Here is a 15,513-nt window from a genome sequence, read left to right as displayed (position 1 = left end):
TACACAACACAGAATGCAGAAATTTGAATTGTGTTTGTTGTGAAATAATAAGTTCCATCAAATCCTTGCTTTATAAAGTTCATGAACTGTGTTTGTGAAATAATAAGTTCCATCAAATCTTTGCTTTATAAAGTTCATGAATAACTTTATTATTTTGTTACATACAATTGATGAGGAATTGACTATCGGTATTGACTGTGAGATCTTTGACTCCACGACCACTGGCCTGTTCTACTGCCTTTACTACAGCCTGAAACATATCATTGATAATACAAACAGCAAGATCAAGCATGTAAATACAGTTATCAACATGTTGACTGTTGTCTCCTTCTCCAAGAGTCTGTACTTGCTCTTCTACCTTAACCATGGTCTATATGTAATTGAGTATGATTAACTCACTGGTATTTTATGATAACATACCAGTAACTGGGAAAGCAACTCAAGTTGCAATACTTGCCCCTAAAATTAAGAAATAGCTCATAAAATTTGCAATTGATGTGGTCTTTGTTACACCCATTTTTGGTAAAGTTTGATGCTTTTTTAGTATGAATGCTTACTGTAAAAATTACAAAAAGAGCTGCCGTATAAACCAATACTTTTCAACTGGTTTAAATGTTTGCATTACAGAACGATCCTTGATCGCTTATGTCTCTAATGTCTCTAGACACATCTTTGATAAAAAATGAATCTTTATCAACCAGCAGCCAATTGTTTAAAACTGGTTTCTTTTTTGGTTTGGTTAAATTCAGCCAAAAAGATAATTGATTGGTACATATTTATCCAATAATTACTTTTATCCAATTGAAACATTTAATATGCAAACAAGCCAAAAGATAACATTGACAAGTTAACACACATTTTAAACAATTGGTTGTAGACGTTCGGCGTTATTTCAAAGAAGTGTCATGATGTATCAACCCTTATTAAAATTATTCAGTTTCCACAATTTTTCTTTTTTTAGTAACAGTGACCTTGACCCTGACCCCCAAACACAATCCCATGAACGGTCTCCTAAACTCTTCCAAAATACCAAGTTTAGTCAATTTATGTCCATCTTATTAAACCGGCTTTTATTTTTTATTTTTAGTAAGTGACCTTGACCTTGAGCCCAGAGGCCCCAAACGCAATCCCATGAGAGGTATCCATAAATTCTTCCTATTTACAAAGTTTGGTCTATGTATGTCAACCCCAACTAAAGTTATGCCCACTATGTGAAACCTGGTTAATGATGCTGCTGATTCAAACCCTGTAACAAAAGGGCCATGATGGGCCTAAATCGCTCACCTGAGTAAAAGAGTTTAACCTTTGTAATCAATATAGCTTGATATTTGTTCTCAAAGAATATTGAAAAACATACTGGTCAAACATGTAGCCTGGATAATCACTGACAGGACTTGTCACAGTTGCCTGCACACTGACGGGACTTGTCACAGTTTCCTGCACACTGACAGGACTTGGTGATTGACAGCACACTTATAGGATTTTGTTCAGTTGGTGCACACTGACAGGACTTGATGATTGTCTGCCCACTGACAGAATTTGATTCTCATACCTGCACACTGACAGGACTTTGTTTAGTAGCCTGCACACTGACAGGACTTGATAATTGACTGCACAATGACAGCACTTGGTACAGATACCTGCACACTGACAGGACTTTTTTCAGTTGCCTGCACACCAACAGGACTTTGTTCAATTGCCTTGCACACTGACAAAACTATGTTAAATTGCTTACACACTCAAAGAACTTTTAGTATAGATACACAAACAACAAACAGTGCACCATCCAATTCAGCACCTTCCACTTATATCATTGGTTCTTCCATATAGGTCAACATCACCTTCCTTCACATATTTAAAATCATTTTTTTCTTAAATACATCAAGGCTTATTAACTATCCACACAGAAGATAAGATTGTAGCTTAGAATAATCTACATGAAGTTTACAATAACCTACATGAAGTTCAATGGAAAAGTCTGATTATTAAATTTATCATTAAGTAAAAATGAAATTTCTTCTAAAGAATAAAGTGTATAATAATTATTTGAATCTATGAACCTAATAAAAGAACAATAATTACCTTAAAAGGGACTATGTTGAAGACTTAATAAAATTTAAAGTCTATTCCCTTGTTATTAAAAATAGAAAGTAGTGGAATCTCCAACAAAAAGGGAGACCATATAGCAAGACTTGCTGCCCTTGCTTCAAGAGTAAACTTTACATAACTATCAGATTTTAACATTTTGGCCATTTTGTTGTTGTTGTTGTTGTTGTTGTTGTTGATCAATCATGACCCCTTGTTGTATTTTTGTAGAGGTTCACCCAAGAGCTTCCTGTAAAGTTTAATTGAATTTGGACTGGTAGTTTTAGAGGAGATGTTTTTTTAAAAGCAAAATAGGAAGTTGGCCATTTTGTTGTTGTTGCTGTTGTTGTTGTTGATCAATCATGACCCCTTGTTGTATTTATGTAGATGGTCACCCAAGGGAGCTTCCTGTAAAGTTTCATTGAATTTGGACTGGTAGTTTCAGAGGAGATATTTTTTAAAGTAAAACAGGAAGACGGCAATTTTGTTGTTGTTGTTGTTGATCAATCGTGACCCCTTGTTGTATTTTTGTAGATGGTCACTGAAGGAAGCTTCCAGTGAAGTTTCATTGAATTTGGCCTGGAAGTTTTAGAGGAGAAGTTTTTTAAGCAATTGTTGACAGACAGACTGACTGGCAGATGCTGGAATGACGGAAGGACGCTGGACAAAGACCGATCACAATAGCTCACCTTGAGCACTTCGTGCTCTGGTGAGCTAATAAAAATGGTACACAGTGTAAATCTTTACGAAACAACAAACCAAACTCCAATAACAGGTGACTCTTCAGCAATGAAATGTTATCATTTTTCTTTCCTTAAAAACAGGTAAAATGTGATTTTGAATCAATTTTGAACCCACCTCCCCATCTACTTACTGTATGTTAACAATTGTTCCTGAAGTTGACTCTGTGTTACAAAAAAAATAAAAAAGTGAAAATAGTAAATATTGACCACGGTTACACTATACTAAACACTATGCCAACAATCTGTGTTGTTAAATGCAAAAATTAAGTTTCAAATATTTTTTAAACATTGCAAGAATATTGTGTCAAGCCATTTCAATATTGGTTTGAAAGGGGAACAATATCCAAAATATCTGCATTTTATAATAAGCAAAATTTGAGAAATAAAAAGAAGAATTGTCAGCATTCTTCGTGTGCTTCTATAGTTATTTTTAAAGTTATCTTTAAAACCATTTTTAAACCGATGCAATAGTTCTATCTATACATGCAGCAGAATTTCATGTAATGATCAGCAGCATAAGCCATTTGATATATGACATAATTTTGTTTCATTGTGTCCCCTTTTTTCTTGCATACCGGACGTGTGTTTCCAGTCATGTGTCCAGTGCTGGAAAAACTCCTCTTACACCCCCCCATGTAAGATGAGTCATGCGCAACAACGCGCCACATCTTATTTCTTTTACTGTATGGTTTATGAAAAGTATATTATGCAATTTCGATAAAGTACAATTAAAAATATAAGTATGCATTACTTTTAAAATTGAAAATAAATAATCGTAAAAGTGCATTTTTTAGAGGAACTATTTGACATCAATGGAGATTTAAAATTACTGCGATTTATAACGTCAGTACTCAACATCGCAGGCTCTTTTTGGTGAAATGTACAATATTGCGTTTTCTACGTCAATTTTTCCACCAATTCATAATTTTAGGTATGCAAGAAAAAATATCAATCAAGTTTTTCCAGTCCAGATCGAAGAATCCGACCCTCATGCACGCTGCGTGGCCGGTAACTCGGCAAGCCTCGTAACCGGCTTACGCGCGTGCCCTCGGGCCGGATTTTTCGATACGTACCAGAAACACATGATAGATACTTGTAATCTACCATGTGTTTGGACCGCCAATGAACAGATATCAATTGATCTTTGTTTCATATTACCACTGGTCTTGACATGTTTATTGGGGTATTTAATAATGTTTGAAGGACAAACAAGGTTTTCGTTTTACATTTTCTACTGACTTAGTCATTTTGGACCGCAATGAAAAAAATCAGACAAAACCAGCAAATTGTCAGATTTAGAAGCCCTGTGAATTAAAGTTCAATTCAAGCATTTAAATAAACTCGTTTCTAGCTTTAAAATTGCGCGTTACTGAATTCTCATAAAATTTGGAAAAATTCAATAATTTTTTGAAAAATCTGATAGATTGATGTGATATTTTCTTATCAGTTACAAATAATTCAAATTCTTTGCAGTATCAAACTGCCTATAAGATTACAGTAAAGGTTTAGAACGTTGTAGAAAATCAGAACGGGAAAATGTAATAATTTCCTGATATTTTACATGTATGTGAGGACGGAGGCACACCTTGTCACATAGCACATTTAAGAACAGAAGATGTGTTATCTCACATGAATCTCGGCCCTGTTGTTAGTTTGTCTCCCTCTCAGCTTTTCACTGACATTTCTGAAAATGTAGTCAATACGCAATGCATCACCATTAACAAAATTGTTGTCCAATATTACATATGGCGATATCATCTAGAAGGTATGAGAGCAAATATAACTTGCAGTCAACGCTGTTGCTTAATGTGTACACTTTATTTTTCCATTATATTTTTAATTCTATTTTATTTATATTTCATAATATATATTATCATATTTACCACCTAGTTGTCAGTAAAACAATATGACATCTGAGCCCTACTCACTGTGGGTGGTTTGGCCCCCAATATACTCCAATGCCGGCCTGGGGGTTACCAAACCCATTGTTGCTACAAGCTCCATCAGTGTACACCTCCGCATAATCAGAATCTGTCCAACAAACAATCAAATGATATCAAAGTTATTCCTTCACAGATGAGATCAAAGTGCTATGAGGTTTGCACTATGTTACAACATAGTAATCATACATTTGAATGTAAGGCAGGTATTCCATGTACACCCATTCTGTAGTCCTTTGCACATGCACCGGTTTTTCTCTGCTGAAAACAAATCGGCGATGGACAACAAGCCAGTAAATATTAGCTGCATCATAATTTCTTTTTTTTTGGAGTTTTGGAAATAATTGGGCGGCGGATCTGTTGACCAATTTATTAAAAAAAAGGCCTAATAAACATTGAAAGCAACAGTTTTCTTTTATTTTGATAAACAAACATTTGTGGACTGCATATTAAAAAAAATAATATTTTTTTAAAATGAAATCAGATTTTTGGGTGCAGTCCTTCTTACTCTCACTCTAGACTGATTTGCTTCCATGTCATATTTCAACTTCTTACAACATTCAAATTAGAAAGTTTTAACAAACTAATTTTCAAGTTCTGAAAATATAAATTTATTACACCTTTCCAATTGAATTATCAAAAGAAATGGACTTAAATAAAACAATGCCTGGGATTGAACCCGTGACCTTTTGTTCCAAAAGTGAAAGCTCTTACACTAGGCCATCAAGACCGTACTGTTTTATGATCTTCATGTCAACAATATGAATACTGCCAGATGTGATAATGAATGTGAATAAATAGGGCTAGTAAAATACTTCCATTTTATTAAAAACCAAAGTGAAGTAAAGGTTTAAGGTAGCGCTAGTAAAATACTTCCATTTTATTAACAAGAGGCCCAAGAGGGCCTATGCTGTACTGGCATGGCTCTTGTGGTCATTTTCAATCCAGAGCATGTATGCATGGTTAATAGGCAACAAACATATAGTTCACTTGGAACGTTTTGTGCTTGGTTAGCTGAAAACATTGCACGTTTAACATCTGAGGACAGAAAATGTTGTAAGCAGATTAGTTGCATGAACTATTTGAATATGTGCCAGTGACAGTAGTTCATATCCAAATTATGTACATACTAGTTAAAGCACACATTCAAAGAGAACCATATATGTTTTAAAGGGACTCGCTCATGTTTTTGGAGCAAATATTAGTTTTCCCGGTAATACATCTGACAACACATATGTTATCATTATTTTACTCAATGATACCGAGATTGCAGAAAAAAATACAACTAAAGTATAAAAAAGTATTTCGGTTTTAGTGGGTTGCGAACCCACGCCATTTAAGTCAAGAAAAAATTTGAAAACTGACACCTAAAGCACTAGTCCACAAGAACATATACAACAATTGATTGATAATTTGACCTTTGAAGAATGCCATGACAACATCATGTGATAATGTCAATTAACTCATCCTACAACGAATCGCTTAAGTCCAAAAATAAGTAAGTAGGTCAAAAGGTCACAATCAAGGTCATCAAAGCACAACATTGATATTTGTTATCAAAACTGTACACATGGTACTAATTTCATTGCTGTAGTTTCAAAAATAAGAAAGTAGGTAAAGAGGTCACAAACAAGTTCATCAAAAGTAAAAAATAAATATTTGTTGACAAAACAGTACACATGGTCCAAATTTCATTGCTGTAACATCAAATATTAGAAAGGTCAAACGGTCACAGTCAAGGTCATCCAAGATCAACATAAATATTTGTATTCAAAACTGTACACATGGTCCAAAGTTCATTACTGTAGCTTTAAAAATAAGAAAGTAGGTCGAAAGGGGTGGGACCAGCTTTGGCCCCAGGGGCATAATTAACACTGTCTTGGTAGAGGGTCATCATATGATGCTCCACAACAAATATCAAAGGGATGAGCCTTGTGGTTTAATACAGGCTCAGTCATCAAAATTAGACTTTTGGATGAACAAGCCCGAACTCTTGTTTTATTGGATGGAATCATATTTATGAACAAGCCCTGCTAAATAAAATTCAGAATTAGAGCAAGCCCGGAAGACATTTTACCAGAGCAGGGCTTGCGGGCTTGTGCTAATTTCGACCACTGCAGGCTTGAAGACAAACGCAAAGAGTTTGTCTGTACAAGCCCTCTTACGGTTTGTACGTGTATGCAAGGGACTACTTCTTTTTGCCGGAGTGATAGGCATTAAAAAATTTGGGCACCACTGAACCATGAAACATAGAAAAGCTTGTCATACATTGTTCATATAAAGCGTGTGCATGCCGGCAAGCAAATTGTACATGTTTGGGGCGGGGTACCCGAGGTACATGTACAATCCACATTCGGCACTTCCATAAAAGGAGTGGAGAACAGTTATTATGAATACACGTCTAAAGAGTACTTCTTTTGACCAGAAATTATATTTCATAACTCTGCAATTATAATACAAAACGAACAGGGTTTGTCATAACAATTGTTTTTTAGGCCAGAGTTTTTATATCTTTAGATTTACGGGAGCGCCGTACCAAAATATTGCAAAACCCAAATAAAAATAAAATTCATTTTCGTAGTTTTATTTTTATTTTTTCCGACGAACGTTGCTCCAATGTTAAGAACAAAATAAAATTAGTGTTCTATAACCCATATCTCAGAACCAACTGGTGTACCAATTGTCATTCATTATCGGTCTTTTTACTGCACAAACCACGTAAACCAGTCGGAACAGAACAGGTACCCGTTACCATAACAACGTCCTGTCAAAAGTGAAAGTATTTTTTGTCATACCCCTTATATCTCGCAATTTCTGCATCTATATAGAAATGTTTTCCTACAAAAAAACGTTCCGATGTTTATGTTTCATTATTTAAATCAAACCGTGGTGAACTTAAAGCGTGTTTATTGTGATTTTTTTGTAGATTCAGTATGTTGTTCGCGTTTCGTGGAATGATTGCGAAACTTCCGGTCAAAATAAGGAGACAGAAATTCGTGGGTTGTATTGTCTATTAAAAGTCGTTGGCGCACGTCGTATATTAACAACGATGAATTGGATTACAGCGCAAAAATGTATAGCTTCTGACAAACACAAACTGCAAAATGATATCGTGTTCATCATAGTCAAAATGGATATTTTTTTCTGAATTTGACTCTGGGGAGCATTGAACACACTGCTTCACGATCACATATTTGAAGAGAAAAACACAAGGTATCCTGATATTCGTAGTTGTCAACTTGTTTAATAATGATTTAGAATTTAAATCGTTATAGAATACTGAAAATGATGCAATAATAACATAGTGTGTGTTTCCGGTAAAACAGAAAAAATCTGAACATAAGATATCTGGCAGTCAGTGCAAGAAATCAAACTTATCTGTTGCTTATTGCCAACGGGCATAGCTGGAATTAGGATATTTTTCAGGAATGATTCTAAAATTTGTTCTTAGACCTGGTTTTTTGAAACATATAACACTTGTAAAATTTATCATAATGCTCCCGAATTTTCTTTGGTGAAGTACATAAATGTAGATTTTGACTGTCTGTGTATCCGTAAGCCCTGTCAAACTTTGAAGTGAAGAGGAATTTCCATCAGGGCTTCTACTTTTTTTGGTTATATTTTCTATATAAAAACCACATCACGGTAAATTGTCACGGTGCTATTTCGTTAAAGACAGAAAAACACATTTGACCTCCTTATTATACCGTGTCTGAAACTGTGTTCAATGTTTGATTACTTCACAATGGAAAGGATATATGCTTATATTGTGGGCAAAAGGTTAGAATTGGCCATTTAAACTTCTTTATTACACTGACATGTTTCATAAAATCCATGGGTTGATAATATATGCACCTCATATGCATAGATGCATTCAAACAAATATATACAATTAATTTCAATGAGCGCTTGAACTCACAGTGTTGAGGTCAATATTTTCAGTCATTAAAAGGATCTTTTAATTATGCTTTTGAAACTTTATGGTGATCTATCACCCTTTTTTCAGCCTATGAAATAGCTGACACAAGTAAGGTGTGTTTTGTCTTCATGATATAAGAAGATTTAAAAAATAAAAAAAATCGGAGAAAAATCCGTTTTATTTTTATTTAATTCTCCTTTGGGACATTTTATGCATTTTATTTTTATTTTTATTTCCTCCTCCTTACCCAACTTTTTGAAAAATCTCCCGTAAATCTAAAGATAAAAAAACTCTGGCCTTACCCCTCATCTTAAAAAATACCATCTAAACCGGATATCTAAATAATTGAGATAAATGCATTTTTGCACATTCTACGACATCTGAAGTAAACCATGATTTGCATATATCAATATCATGATGCAATAACACGGATTTAACGTTGCTTTCACGGTGAGTTGAACTAAGAATTATACTTGTTATTGTAAATTCAATCATTCAGATGTTACTGTTTGGACACCATAATAAAATTTAAAAATGGGCATAATAATGCTATCTCTGCATTTTCTACATCATGTAGCCACCTCATACATGAAAACACTAGCAGTTGTCGTGAATCTTTCAGTTTTGGTGTTTTTTTTGCCATTTCCTTTGTTGCGCCATTGCGGCGTCCCAGAAGCAAACAATTTGACATATAGTGGTGTTTAGACTGTCTATAAACACATGATCACTAAATTTCTTTTGTTAAACTGAACAGTTTTGTTACCTTTGTATATAAGTTGACCAGAAAAGCAAAATTTTGACACGTTGAGGCATTTCAGTTTGGCTCTAGGTAATTTTTTATATAAAACACTAAGCCGATGAAGTGGAAAAACCTTATTTTGCTTAGAAAAAAATCTTAAAAGAGTAGGCAGGCCATTTTTTGTGGTCTGTTCTATGGACACTATTAAAAGCTACAAGAAAACTTTACTTGGTCAAATTATTCCAATGCATAAGGAAATAATGGCTCTTCAAAGGTTTGCGGCTTACCATTTGACATGCTTTTTTTATGAAAATACCACAGGTGCTAATACTTGTCTCATTCATTTAGTGTGTCTCATTCATTTAGTGTTAAATATATCATTGCCAAACTTCCAGTTTGTGTTGCATATAGCCTGAAGTTGAACTATAGGAGTTTTGAAGTCTGTTTCTGAAAAAATAATGTTGCTTGAATTGGCTCAAGACCACAGTTAACTGCCCCCCCCCCCCCCCCCCCCCCCCCCCCGTTGACCAAGATCAAGATGTGAATACAGAAAAAAGAGTGCTTGTGTTCAATATTTTATAAGTTGAATGAAAGAGAAGAAACAGGTGGCCTTTTTGCTTAGAGCTTAACATAATTTGACACTGTATTGCAAAAACTGATAGTTTTCAGTGTAAAATTTGGAAAAAATAATTGCCTGTGGAACTTTGTATATTGGTTGTTTGTAGCCTTATTCCGTCTTGACCTCAGGGTCATGTATTAATACTCAATTTTGTGAGAAAACGCGATGGTCAACCCTGTTTTCTTGTGATTAAATTTTGTGTCTTTGATTGTTCGACAGCAGCCAGTTACTTGTTTTTTCAATTGGAACTGTTTTAAAGTGAGAAAGCAGGTTAGTGTCTATATGAAACATGTAGTAAAAATAACTGTGGTCTCACGCCACATAGCACGCGCGAATGATCTTTTGTCAGCAGTCTTTCATCACTGGTAAGCAGATATTTACACAAAAAATCTAATTCCAAGACAAAAAATAAAAAAAGTTGTCAAAACAGTAAATCTGTGAGAGTGCAGCTTTAAGTAACAGCAACACTTTAATGGCATTTTGATATTTTCCTCCATAATCAAATGTGTGCAGAAATGACAACCTCATAAGTGGATTTTTCTTTATTTTATACAAATGCTTTAAAGGAAAACAATCAAAAGCAAAAAGTACCCAGTACTTGCTTTAGTTCATGTACAAACAGGAAAGTTATTAACAACTTCTAAACTTGCCGAACATGTACATTACACTCCTTAATTAAAACCATGTAGTTACTTTCAATCCAATCTTTTTCAATAGATTATCAGTTATTCTTAGTATAAGCCTTAAATATATTTTAGCATTAACTTATTCATTCACTTATGTTGCCCTCCACATTCAAATGATAAAACATTTTCTGTTGAAAATTGTAAGGCTCACTTTTGTTTTCATTTTCAATTAAAAAAAAAATCCATGCATTTTTTCTGTTACTTTTTATATATATTTATTTTCTAATTACAGACTTATTTTACAATTATACTATAAACGAAACACTTATGTGATGGAAATATATTGCAGATATTGAAATGTGCTTTAAAAATATGCTAGAACTTTACTAGTTTTTGAAAAAAAGAAGTAAACCCCTTAAATCTTTTGATTTGAAAAAATGAAGTTTTAATAAAAGTTGAGTAATGTTCTTATGTTTGACCCTTCCCTCAATGGGCAATTTATTGCATTCATATTTTTTATAAAAAAACTTCCTTAACTATTGTTTTATTTGTATTTTTTTCTGTGTAAACAATATAGTTTTTTTTCAAATGTGATAATGCTTTTGACATGTGATATTAAAAAGAATGGTTTTATTTACTGTTAATCAGGGATTATACTCATGCATTTGGTCAAAGGAATGTTTTACTGATGTTGCAGTTAAATCAACATATTTTATGAAATGGATAGTGTTGAAGTCAAATCTTCAAATATGAGTATTGAATGTTATTGTTACAAGAATATATATTCATCTTTTACTTTTTTTAAAGATGTCTTTAGTATCAGCTGAATGCTCATGTTTTATCCTCATTATAATTATATGCTACCTAGTTCTTGTTTATGATAATTAATAATTTGTCTACTGCAACATTATGAACTGTATGAATTTCACATTACTCATTTACAATGGCCTTGTGCATATTTATCTTATATTTTATAGCTTTAGTATATAAATGTATGTAGATAGTGTATCTATGTAAATTAAGAACTCATAAATAGACTGTGAAATACTTACTGCTTGCTTTATGGAAGGTGTGAAAGACCAATACTTATAAGGATTTACATCTGGTAATAGGAACGATTTCCTTCACACTACTTAGCCGATTTCTTTCACTATGGTCTTAATTACTTATCAAAACACTGAGAGATCATGCAAAGTATGTGGCAAGGAAGATGGCGAACAATGGAGATATGCCTGTATTATCATACTAGTATTCATTAAATCATGGACAAATAATGATCTGTATCTTTTACTTCTTTAAAAAATGGTTTTCTGGTAACTGGACTGTAGACCCGATATCAAAATAATTATACAGCCGAAAAGCACATTCAAAAAAGCCTCTTCGTCCATGCCATATGAATATTCATAAATTAAGGCCCTGTGCTTAACTTTAAAGAACAAGTACTGAAAAGTTTGCGACTTGTCTATATAAAACAGCTAGTTGTTCTTGATGGCCCGAGATGCCAAAATGCCGGCCGCGATGTATTGTAAAACATGTGTTTCATAAAAGAACTACGATACCGGCAATAACACTTCAAGCCCGTAGAGGCAGCGCCTTAGTTCATATTATCTTCTTGTTTCAAACCACAAGGCTCATCCCTTTGATATTTGTGGTGGAGATTCATATAAAAGTTTTTCTTATATAAGTCTCTCGGAAACTTGTGACCCCCGGGGCAGGACCAGTTTTGACCCCAGGGGCATAATTTGAACCATCTTGGAAGAAGACCACTAAATGATGCCTTAATTCAAAATAGCAAGGGTCTGGGCCTAGCGGTTTCAGACAGAAATATTTTCAAACATTTCCCAATATAAGTACTATGGTATACCAAACCTGTGAACCCCGGGGTGTGGCCAGGAATAACCCCACCAGCATAATTTGAAAAGTTCACAAGCAATTGTGTTTAGATGGATGCACAAAGGACAGAAACTTCTGGTCTTTGGCCAATAGAGCTAAAAATCAACCAACCTCAACTGTAATTTTGATCTGTTTTTAACAAGGGCAAAGGAGAGTACAACATAAAACCAACTGCACAACCAAAAAAAGTTGTCAGTCTTTAATCCTAGACTTGGCTAAAAATAGCATTTTTGTTTATACTTTCAAGGGCCATAATCTATTCATGCATGGGCTGATCTGGCTGGTTTTCAAAAGGAATCGAGCTCTGATGGATATCTAACTACTGTACAAGTTTCATCGAGATACAATCAAAACTGAAGACTGAATCGTGTTCACAAGCAATTGTTTACAGACCCACTGACACATGGACGCACATACGACATACACATTGCCATCGCATAAGCACTTCTGGCCTTTGGCAGACTTACATACTAGTTTGGGTATCTCAAATGTAAACTTATATAATAGTATGGGTCTCTGAAGTGAAGATTTACATACTAGTTTGGGTCTCTCAAGTGCAGACTTACATTATAGTCTGGGTCTCTAAAGATTTAACTTGCAGAATAAAGAGGGTGATCAAATTGAGCTAAATATGTTTTGGGTGAAACTCAAACCTACAACACAATATTTGTAGTCTGCACTCAGATATGCTTCCAAAAGACAGCTATGAAGGATTACATAATTTGATACTGAAAAGTTTGCTTGAACTTCTAAAACTTAATCTCTGTCATGATGTGATTGCGGAGCATCAAGATGCAGTACATGATCAAGTGCACAGCCTAATTCAGTACAGAGGATATCTGATAATGCAACAGAAATTTACCAAACCAGAGCTGATACTCACTTGAAGAACTGTGTGAATGTCTCATTGGTACATCATCAAGCCTCTGGGTCACCCTAGTCTGCCTCCATGAGGCGCTTGACCCTCGAGGCTGGTACGGGGATGCTATGTGGCTCGAATAGCGCTTCCTAGGGGCCTTGTTTACACCACCTGTAATAAATGTAAAATGTTAACTTTTTTCATAAAGATTTATTTAAACTTTGTATTGATGAAAATGTAAGAAAGGCTACGTATTATAGCAACAAACACATTTTGTGTATTGAATGCAAAAAGGACTTATAAGCCATCTTATCATAAGTAAATTGACCCTTTTGGCAATCAGTCAACGTAATACAGTTTAATGTGCTATAAAGAGGGTTCTGAATAACCTTGGGCTGAACAGTCTCAAAATGAAATGTTGCCGACTATTATGATCATTCTTTTTGCATTATATTTTGTTACAAAATATTGAATAATGTCTTTAGTACAATAAAAAATAAACATTTAAATTTAAGATTGACCTATCATATTTAGTATAGAAATGATTGTCTATTGATCTAGAATTGACTCAGATAACTCACATTATCATTTCTTGATAATTTCTTGATATTATAAACATATTATGTTATATTTTGTATTTTTGTCATCATATTTGCAACTTGCATAACTTCAGAAATTTCTTAAGCCAACACTAAATTCTTACTTTTGACTGTTGTCACTACATTTTAGCACCTTTTTTGTTCTATGGTTTTGCTAATCATAAGAATTAGGCTTAAACACCTATGCAAGCCAGACAAGTTGTGATAACCATATTAGATCAAAGAAACAAAGATTATCTCAAAGGAAACTCTTAATTCTAAGCCCGGTAAAACTCTTAAGATGACAATGTCAGTTGTTGGCAACTTAGCCTCAAATTTAGTACCGTAAATGACTGGGTATTAAACGCCCTTTTTTTCCTCAGATTTCGATGCAAAAAAATGCCTGCGTATAATACCCAGTAACAATTTTTTTAACTTTTTTTCTGAGGTCGATTTCAAGCCGAGAGTTTGTTTAGATTTATGTAGAAAGGGATGTTACTCGCGTCATATTAATCGAGTATAAACGGCAGTTGAAGATCGGGATACCGTATATTGTAAGACGTTTATAATTTAAACAAAAATATTTTTTGATTAAAGTTATTTACCCGTAATTCACCTAAGAGTTCGGACACCTTAAATTAATTTTTTTTTTCGCTGTCAGAATACATAGAAAATTACCATTTTTACATTTTATTTACATGTTTGTTTAACCTGCCTTTTTTCTTCATGTTTGCATTTTACCACTTATTAATTTATCCGTAGTAATCAATGGTCATAAACTTATTTATTACGCCTATAAGTGTAAATCCTTTATCAAGTTAATTAAAACACCATTTTATACATGCATTGAACTGAATAAACACATTCTATCGGCTTCAGATCAAAGAGTCACACTGTGTGACGTCACATAACTTACAGTTATACCCACGAGGATCTCGTGGAGAGCATGGACATTGCTATGCAGGATTAATGTATAACTGTACGATTATTGCTTCATACAGTCTTTAAGTGTGGTACAAGTTTGAAAGTTTATTGGCAGATCGTTATACAAACATGTCATGTCTATGTTTTCTTAATCCCTTGATTGCCCTTGTTGTTTCTTTAATCCTCCAATAAATATATCACACTTCCTTTTCAACAGGCAATAAATCGTTTAGGATGGGTAGTAACTAATTAACTTGGCACAGTGGTGTATACAGTTGAGTAATCTAGCCAGGCATTGTAAAGATAAAAATCAATAATCTTCGTCTGTGAAACTTGGAAACTGTGAAAGTTATGATTGATGTCCTTTGGGTGTCCGAAAATTAGGTACGCAAATACCGTTTAAACATACCAATACTACAAACTGTTGCGATAATGGTCTTGTTTTTTCGCACTTTGTCACATACTTTATTCTTTTATGTAGGTGTTGACATTTTGAGAGCAAACCCGTACAATATAAGGTTTTTGCATAACTTAACTTTTCATAACCAGCATATACCGCCCCCATCTCTGGTGGGGGTGGTTTAGGAA

General features: G+C 34.1%; 1 protein-coding gene across 1 annotated transcript in view; it reads right to left on the bottom strand.

The window, feature by feature from the left end:
• The window catches only part of LOC128213639 (ribonuclease H1-like), a 41,706-nt gene that overhangs the window by 5,895 nt on the left and 20,298 nt on the right, over positions 1-15,513 (bottom strand). Inside the window, exons 4-7 of the mRNA XM_052919623.1 lie at positions 13,448-13,594; positions 4,757-4,859; positions 4,458-4,512; positions 166-250 (exon numbers count right to left, since the gene is read on the bottom strand). Coding sequence (XP_052775583.1) covers positions 166-250; positions 4,458-4,512; positions 4,757-4,859; positions 13,448-13,594 — 390 coding nt within the window. The remainder of the gene's footprint in view (positions 1-165; positions 251-4,457; positions 4,513-4,756; positions 4,860-13,447; positions 13,595-15,513) is intronic.

Source organism: Mya arenaria, chromosome 13 (assembly GCF_026914265.1).
Source record: "Mya arenaria isolate MELC-2E11 chromosome 13, ASM2691426v1".
Classification (NCBI taxonomy): Eukaryota; Metazoa; Mollusca; class Bivalvia; order Myida; family Myidae; genus Mya; species Mya arenaria.
This window is presented reverse-complemented; position numbering and strand designations above follow the sequence as displayed.